At 45.4% G+C, this 9,662-nt stretch overlaps 1 protein-coding gene across 1 annotated transcript in view; it reads right to left on the reverse strand.

Moving 5' to 3' along the window:
• Positions 1-5,689: 5,689 nt before the first annotated feature.
• The window catches only part of MAN2A1 (mannosidase, alpha, class 2A, member 1), a 186,751-nt gene continuing 182,778 nt past the window's right edge, over positions 5,690-9,662 (reverse strand). Inside the window, exon 23 of the mRNA XM_010843792.1 lies at positions 5,690-8,423. Coding sequence (XP_010842094.1) covers positions 8,271-8,423 — 153 coding nt within the window. The 3' untranslated portion in view covers positions 5,690-8,270. The remainder of the gene's footprint in view (positions 8,424-9,662) is intronic.

Below are 9,662 nucleotides of genomic sequence, written 5' to 3' on the forward strand. Positions count from 1 at the left end.
GGGTGGGGGGGCGAGTTTTGAATCAAAACAAAGGCCTCCCTGAAACTTCAGATCATACTTTGAAAGCCAACCAATGAAGTTCCATTTGGTTTAGTAAAAGTGTTTCATACATCCAGACCCTAGAGACTCATCTTGCTTGCTGCTGCTGCTAAGTCGCTCCAGTCGTGTCCAACTCTGTGCGACCCCATAGATGGCAGCGCAGCAGGCTCCCCCATCCCTGGGATTCTCCAGGCAAGAACACTGGAGTGGGTTGCCATTCCCTTCTCCAGTGCATGAAAGTGGAAAGTGAAAGTGAAGTCACTCAGTCGTGCCCGACTCTTAACGACCCCATGGACTGCAGCCTACCAGGCTCCTCCATCCATGGGATTTTCCAGGCAAGAGTACTGCAGTGGGGTGCCATTGCCTTCTCCGATCTTGCTTGCTAGCATTGCCATTTAGATTTGGGATCAGAAAATGCGCCCCAGGACTACAGTGATGAGTCAAGATTTGGAAAGCTACACAGGGCATGGGGGCCAAGAACGCCCGGCTCCACGAAGACCCTTAACATCTGCGCTTAAAAACCGCACCGTCACGACTGCCTTTCTTCGCCTGGTTTGGAGATTCAGAAATTCACTTACGGCCCTCCAACAAGAGAAATCTCCTGGAAAAACTCTTACAGCAGCTGAAGAGGTAGCTGAGCGCTTCACAGAGGGCCGGCCCGGCACCTACCCCACCCCGGGGCAGGCCCTGCCCACCTGTCGGGCTCACCTCCCCGTGCAGAGGCCGAGCCGCACTGGGCTGGCGCTCAGGGCTGGGCCAAAGGGGCTCTGCGCCCTTCGGGCATGTTGCTGGGACACACATCCTGCATTCATCTTGCCTTTGTTATCTTTTCATCTTATACTTGAAAAAAGTGCCTACGCAATATCATTAAGAACAGTTTTATTAAATATTCTGAGCAAATGTGCAAGGCGGGGGGAGCAATAGGGACAGAGTAAGAGGCTGTGTTCTGAGAAACTGCCCTGACAAGCTTAGCCAGGCAAGCACACGCGCACCACTCTAAACAGCGTCGGGTGCCGAGGCCGCCGTGAAGAGCATCCGTTTAAATGCCTTAGGTTCTTTGTGACCTAACGCTGAACTCCGAGGGGCTGAAATACTAATGTGTCATGACTTCATGTAACGAAAAGGTGGGAGTTGGCTCACTCAGCGGCTCAGCACCAACAGGGACGCACCCGGCTCTGCTCGTTTTTATTTGGTCCCCAGGCTTGTCTCTGCAGGGCTGCAAAATGGCTGCAGCAGCTCCAGCATCAACACTCCACAAAACTGCCTTTGAACACGGCTGCATGAGGGTGAGGTGCTCTCCCCTTTTGAAGATGGAGGGATGCTCCCTGCAAGTCCCCAACTGACTCCTCCTGACAGTTCGATGGCCAAAACTGTCACAAACTAATTCTTAAATCAGGCATCAAGGCTATAGAAAGAAATCGTGACTGATTTAGACCAATTACAACCCACCTCCTGAGGCTCATGACTATCCGATATGTGAAGAAAATCAGGATTTTATTAGCAAAGAAGCCAGAGGGCCAGTGGCTGGTTGTGAAGCAAGCATAATTTCCATAAGGTCACATCCTTGAGGGAAATTAGGAATGCAGCTTGAAACATTTATGCTTTAATTTCGGGTAATGGGAACTTATTGAGGGTTTTTTGAGTAGGAAAATACCATGAACAAATATTTTTCAATACAATTAAGATGTAAAGGACTTCTCAGCCTCCTATTCTGAAAATTGCAATTGTCTCTCAACATTCAACGCTGATAAACATTTTCACTGATTTATTGAACACACATTTGCTGAACGCCTGCTGTTCCAAGTGTGGAAGTACAAAGTTGCACAAACAGCTGGGGTCCCTGCCCTCAGTGGCACTTACATTCCACTGGGGAAGGCACACTGACATTTCACACTTGGCTCTGTTAAGAAGAAAAGAAGCAGGGTAATAAGTACTCGGAGAGGAAGTAGGCGTAGGACTACTGTAAATTGGCTGGTCCAGGGGGATTCTTGAGAAAGTGACAGCGAACTGGAGCAGAGTAACAAGGAGCCTGCTACAGGAAGGCTCGAAAGCAGGAACACTGGAGCAGAAGGGACAGGGCCGAGCCCGAAGAACAGCAGGAACAGCGTATGAAGCTTTCCTTCTCTCCACGTCCTTGCCAACACTTCTTCTTACCTTTTTGATAACAGACCTTCTGACAGGCGTGAGAGGCTTTCCTTCTGACAAATGTTCTGGGCCAGTGCTTTAGCATGCATGTTAATCCTCTGGGGAGGGGTCTTGCGGAAACGTAGTCTGTGACTCAGCGGGTGTGGGGGTGGGCCTGAGACCCTGCATCCTGACAAGTTCCCAGGTGTGCCCATGCTCCCGGTTTGAGGGCCACACCGAGTGGCAAGACTGTAGCCCAAGGTGCCCGATCAACGAAAAACGCAAACTGCGAGGATTTTTACTTGTTTTTCCTACCGGTATCTTATACGTTACCACGTGCTCTAGACCGTGTTAATCTGTAGACACACGCTGCTTTTCCACTCGAATGAGCTATGCAGCTCCTTACTTGCACACAGCACACCTCAACGCTGGTAGACCACACGCGGCTAGCGGCCCCATACGGGACGGCACACGGAGAGAGAACCCGGCTGCTATCACAAACGTTTCACTGGACAGATCAGATCAGATCAGATCAGTCGCTCAACAGAAGGAACCATTTCCAGTTCTTCAGGCTTGCTGTTACGTCTTTCCTTACTCCGGTTTCTATGGAGAACGTGCATATTATTTCTACCTGCTGAAGTCAAATGTGTCTTTTAGGCACTATTTCAAGCCTCTCTCTTCCATGGAACCTTTCCTGAGATTAAAGCTAAGTGTGCTTTCTAAAGTCTGCACGTTTGCTTCTTCTCAGCAGTGTATTTCTTACTGTATTTTGCTTACTTAGGATCCAAAGCACCCTAGTATCCAACTCCCTTTTCTCTGCTGTTTCTATGTGGTAGGGGGGTTAAGGGTGGGCTATTCCTCACATGTTTTGCCCACGTGATTCAGTTGAACTTAACTCTACCCCTAGTCATTGTCACTAGGATATTAGCAAGATGACCGCCAGTACTGTCGATGCCGGGCCCTTTGCTGAAAGTCCAAATGAAGGTGCTCTTACCGGTGGGGTCACGAAGCCGGCTGGGTGCAGGTCTGGCTCTGCTGGGAGCCCTCTTGCCATTACACGTGCAGCCCTTGCCTGAGATGAGAACAACTCAGAGGAAAGTAAAAAAGAGAAAAAACCACATCCTGGACGACATCACCCTATAGCTGTATTTGGAGTTCTGTCCACCCTTGACGTTGTACTGGGGACAATAAATCACTTATTTTTGCTCAAGCCAATGTACACCGCAGGGGCCTCACCCACTACAGCTGCTCTGCAGCCACTCCTGGAGCCATCTACAGTAGCAATCGCCCTTAATTGGTTTCACATCACAGCTTTGCAGGAGCAATGTAAGCATATGCCCATCTAAACGAAATTTTTCTTTACCCATTTTTAACTTTAAAACGATTTGGCATGTTGATAATCAAATAATATGGAGCCAAAAAATTTTCATCATCTGATGATGAAATTAGTATTTTTATTCATATTTCTCTAGGGTTTTACAGCTCAGTGTATATATATTATAAATTGATTAGTCTCTTCACGTTGTAAGTCACCCAAAACAAGTATAAACTTCCTAGTTAGCGCGTGTTCTTTGCCTGGCTAACACATATGTATCTCCAGAATATGTATCCCTTTCCCTCCCCCACTTCCTGGCTTTGAGGAAATTCCCCTAAAGCCACTAAGCTGTGTGCTGGCCTGGCCGGCAGGCTGGAAGACGTCTTCAGACCCCACCCTTCCAACACGCCTTACCTTCCGCATCCGCTCACACGGACCTTCTGTTTCACATCTTGGCTTACTCTCATCTTATCTTGGAATACTGGACTGTGACCATGACCTCCCCCTCCTTACTGGACCAGAAGGTTCCACAGGCACAAGTGTTGCTGGGAAGGCTCCTGAACCCCAAACTCAAAGCTGCCCCCAAACCCAGACGTGGATTCGCTACCATCCCCCGCCTGCCATTCGCCTGCTGGTGGGTTGGCCAAAAAGTTCCTTCGGTTTTAAGTACAAATAAAAGACCCATTATTCGTTTTCATCAAGAACTTTATTGAACAACGTATTCACCGCCTTTTTACCCTACTACGTTCTGCTATTTTCCAGGCAACTTCATAATCTCATCTTCCCAAAACTTTTTATCTTTTTGAGCAAAGAACTGTTTCAAGTGTGTTTATGGTTTTCCAGGGAACTGAAATTTTTTCCATTAGGAGAATTCTGTAAAGACGAAAATAAATGGAAATCCAAAGGTCCGGAGAAATACCTGGATGAATCAGAATTCCCGGCCAAGCTGTAACGGTTTTGCCTGGTCATCAGAGAAACTCGTTGTCTTGTGTGATCCTGGGGGGAGATGATGCACTTTCTGCTGACCAAGTCCAGATGCTTTTCTTGACTGCTGCTTTCAGCTGGTCTAAATGGGAGCAGTACTTGTTGGAATTAATCATACTCCAGCAAGAGCTCATAAAGAGGACTCCAATCCCACCACACATAAAACATCAGCTTCTTTGGATGAAGACTGGCCTTCAGGTGTCATTGGTGGTGGTTCATTTTGCTTGCCTCACAATCTCTTCCCTTCCACATCACTGTACAGTATCTATTTTTCATCACCCAATACGATTTGTTTTAAAAACAGAACATTTTTATTACCTTTCACTGGAGAATTGCATGTGGAAAGATGGTTGAGAAGGTTTTTCTCTTTGCTTATGAGGAACTCAAACATCACAGTGATCGACATAACCGAGCTGGCACAAGTGCTTCTCAGCGCTTGGTCTGGGCATTCCGAGTGCGGCAGCGGCCCCCCTGCGGCACACGTGACTGCAGCGGCCCCCCTGCGGCACACGCTGACTGCAGCGGCCCCCCTGCGGCACACGCTGACTGCAGCGGCCCCCCTGCGGCACACGTGACTGCAGCGGCCTCCCTGCGGCACACGTGACTGCAGCGGCCTCCCTGCGGCACACGCTGACTGCAGCGGCCCCCCTGTGGCACACATGACTGCTCTCGACGTCTCCACTGGATGGTCATCAGCGCCAACTGGTGCACATGGCTGTGCAGTATCGTCCAGCAAGAAACAACCAGCACGAAACTTCACAAACCACTTTAAAAAGTCAGCTCAGTCACCACACCTTCTTCACACACTGCATAGATATTCTGTGTGTGTTTCAGCTGCATTTTTACCTTTCTTGAATAAAGCATAATATGCCAAACATGCTGCTTTTTCTTCCATCTTCATTACTAAAATGGCTACACAACAATTCACCAATTGATTTTTTTTTTAATACATGCTGATATGACAGTAGTCACAACACAATTTAACAAAATTGTTTTGAAGATAAAGACAACTAGATAAAGATAAAGCTCTACTAGAACCATCTATCTCAGAGGAAAAAACTGAATAAACTTTTTGGCCAACCCAACGGAAATGGACTGAAGAAGGAGCAATTCACTCATGACAGAAGACAAAACAAGCCCTTACTCCTCCACTCTACCCACCGAAACATTAACTATATCTTGCTTACAAAATCAGATTTAAGAACTGCTCTAGAGGACCACAGACATGGTAAGATTGATCTTTTATTAGATATCTTATATTACATATTCCCAAAAAGATATAAAATCTTCCAAGAGAAAATATCAAAACCTATTGATTTCAAGGAAAGCAACATAATCAAAATGAAAGCAAAGATTTTCTTCCCGACAAAGGAATATGAAAACATTTCAGCACAAATACAACAAAGACATGGGAAGGCAAGTACAATGTTTTACAACACGTTTTACAGCATTTTGTTTTAATCAGTATTTGCAGAAAACAAGGACGCTAAGTTCTCAAACACTGCAGTTATAACTCCAAATTAAATTTTAAAAAAAGAGAGAGAAAGTCATGAACTACTTGGTCAACTGAACCTCTGCGATAATGAATGTAATAGAACCTAAGCTAACAAATATGCCACTGAGATCACGACTGAAGGGCACGGTTCGCAGCGTGTGCCAGGGACACCAAATCATCTAATCAGTTCTTGACCACAACCCAAAGCAAAGCATCCTCTCTTCATTTCCCTGATGATTTATTCTAAAAATAAAGAGCAGAAACTTGCTGGTGAAAGAGAATTTCCGCTTTACCTGTGAGCAGCTGGTGACCACACGCACTGAGTAAGACCCCGAGGAGCACAGGACAGACCCATCTCAGACACCACGGGTGGCAAGACCGCTGTTATTGCATCAAGAGTTTTATTTCAGCTGATCAGAGATTCCAGAGCGATTACGTACAACCACTTGAACCACAGAACACAGTGAACTCCTGTAGCAAGGTTTTACACTTAAGATGCAATGAAAATACTGATCTTATTCCTGGGCTTTGTGTCTGGCAATCCTAACGTCTGTAGATGTTCACAGAAATTAAGCTTGTTTTTTGTTTTAGTTGTTCCTCCCCCCAAAACAAGGAAGGAAACTTACAGTACATGTTTATTGCAAGAAATTACTCTCTTGTAATATCTTCATCAACACTAGTATTATTTCCTTAATAATTAAAGGCGAAAGAAGTTTGTGAACTTAATGGAACAATAATCTAAGGAGCTGCATCTTGACTGGTAATACACATGATAACTAGGCTACATGATAAAACAGAAATGATGTTTTATTTCTGTATGAAGATGTCGGAATGGCAGGAGGTAAAATGGAAGTTTAAAGTCAGATAATACTAAACCTATTAGTTAACACAGAATTTTCAGCAGTGCACATAGTCAAGAATCCTTTCTATGCTAAAATGGAATACTCTAAATGTTGGTTTTATTTTAATGTCAAGTTAACAATGATCCCAAATAAATTTGATCTAAAGTACTGTAATGGCACATAGGTTTAGAACTTCATTTTGAGGTTAGCACGTACAAAAGTTTGAAGTTCACTGAACAAACATATTCTTTAATATGATAAATTATGATGAGTTACATATAAGTGGGTTTCAAAACGGCCTATTTTAAAGCATTCTCTCTTCAAAATGGTGAACTCTTGTGAAATGAAAACAGTATGTGGATTCTGCTTGTTACAAAATCCTAGCTTCAAGTTGCAGTCTCCTTGGCAGCAGCATATTTTAATTAACAATATTTTTCTTCCTTGTTTTGTTTTCTGACATCTCAGTACATTCAAATAGTCAAAATGTTTAGAGTAACATCACCACAAATTTAATGAAACAGATCAGAACGTGGCCAGCATTGTCAGGCAAAAACTATACAATTTATGTGTCATAGAAAGTACCCGCCCCTCCCCCCAGCCACTCCCCATCTTCCCCCAACAGTAATATGGACACCAAAAGATTTAACAAGACTTATAAAAAAATAAGGCACATTTATTCTGATATGAGAATTTTAAAATAGAAAACCCCTTCTCAGAACATCTGTATTCAAATGAGCTGTGTAAAAAGACACCTTGTGGTACCCAGAAGAGGCCATGGTACCTACGGAATCGCTTCTCCCAGCTTAGTGACAATGGAATAAATTGCACCTATCCCACATTGTCAAGTAATGAAAATATGCCTCTTTGTCTACTATTGAATGATTAAAATCTGGTATTTCTGGAAATGCTTACAGAGGGCAGGAAGGGAGGGCCAAGTGGTAGAGAAACATGTAAAAGCAACGATGTATCATCGGGGTTGACGGATTGCACTTTTCCACATATTTCAACACATAAAGTTCTTCTAACACGTATGAATGAATGCAACCATTTTGGCCATTAGCTATTACCCACCAGCTTTTTATCCCATTTTGGTAAAAATGGGTATTTTTGTAAAACTAACAAAGGGTCAGCAACATGAATACTGAGAACAATCTCTTTACAACCCCCAACATAGATATAATTAGTTAACATTTAACCTGAGATACAATCTGTTGAGAGGCTGTCTTTAGACATTTCTTCGTTTGTTGCATCAATTCATACTGATGATAGCAGTTCATGGAAGGAACTTAAAAAAAAAATTAGTTTGTAGCATGGCTTTTTTTTCTCTCCTACTGTACTGGTTTAAGAAGAAGAATCACAGAATTCATGTCCTCACAGTAGCCAGAAGCTAAAATAATGTGCTTCTCTATTGCACATAAAACCAAGAAGTATATAAAAGCCATTGCTTTCCAATCCAAATCTGAAACCAGGTTCACCTCAAGTGGATTCGGAATGTGCTGATTTCCATGGGACTCAAGTTGATCTCACTTATATTTCGGGCGTCTGGAGGGGGATGCATCAGGGATAATGACGAAGGTGTGATGCTCACAACAGTGAACTTGCTGAAGAGCTTCTGGACCAGGATCTGAAAGTGAGTGATGAAAATCACACGTACAGAATAGCTTTGGAGAAAGGTAAGTAGTGCATCTATATACTCAGTGTGAGAAAAAGTGGAAAGTACGTTTGAAATTGTCTTTTGGTGACAAAGCAGGGGCAGGGGTAGTGCATCTATATACTCAGTGTGAGAAAAAGTGGAAAGCACGTTTGAAATTGTCTTTTAGTGACAAAGCAGGGGCAGGGGTAGTGCATCTATATACTCAGTGTGAGAAAAAGTGGACAGTACGTTTGAAATTGTCTTTTAGTGACAAAGCAGGGGCAGGGGTGGGATTAAGCCCACCTCCACACACTTGAGCGCAGAAGACAACTCTGAAGGGAGACTGGAGCCCAGGAGCAGGGGAAGGCTGTCTTCTGGACCCCTCTCAGCTGCTTAACAACGTATCGTATGCAAGGGCCTTTCTCAATGAAAGAAAGGACTCCTCAGACCAAGAGCTTTAAACACAGCTACACCTGCTTTCAGTCAGTATTCACCCCAACAGTGGTGCTTCTCCACCATCCTCCTGAACCAGAGAAGCTGGGAGACAGGCCCCAGGCCCCCAGGAAGGCCCTCACGTAAGGGGGTCACTTACAGGGTAGGAAGGCTGCTTGGAAAAAACTACTCTCACTTCTGGCAGTTCTCCTAGTCTGTCTCTCTGGGTCGTCTAACCGCCTTAAGACTCAACGCCTTAGTGTCTGATACAAACGTTCACACCCAAGTGTCTCAGATCCTCACTGAGAAGGGAGAGAGTAACAATGAAACCAACGACAGAGACCCGTGCTCCCTCGAGCGCCCGTGACATGCAGCGTGGGCAGAAGGAACGGACACGTCGCCCAAGCAGCTTCAGGCCTCTCCACCGCCTCTCGTGCTCCCCTCTTTCTGGAGCCTCTGCTGTGCACATGCCAACTGTGCAGGACAGAACGGACTCCCTTGAGTCTGTCCCACACCATGTCTACGAGGTCTTCACGAGTGGGTCAGCCAGCTGACTTGGTGTGGGAGGCCTGCCGCGTGCTGCAGACAGCCCCAGCCTGTCAGAGCCAGAGGCGTAAGCTGGAGGTTCCCTTCCCTCCGAGACTGGCTGACAAGGACCACCAGCAAGGCCAGCTTGAAGAGAAATCGGAAGGTGCACCCAGCGGTCAGTACTCAGCCTGAGGACCTGCTGGGCTGTACAGGGTGGACTCACGCAGACCCGCTTTATCAGAAGATCCGGGCCTGGGAAACAACGGCCTG

This window comes from Bison bison, unplaced genomic scaffold, assembly GCF_000754665.1.
Source record: "Bison bison bison isolate TAMUID 2011002044 unplaced genomic scaffold, Bison_UMD1.0 scf7180017864189, whole genome shotgun sequence".
Classification (NCBI taxonomy): Eukaryota; Metazoa; Chordata; class Mammalia; order Artiodactyla; family Bovidae; genus Bison; species Bison bison.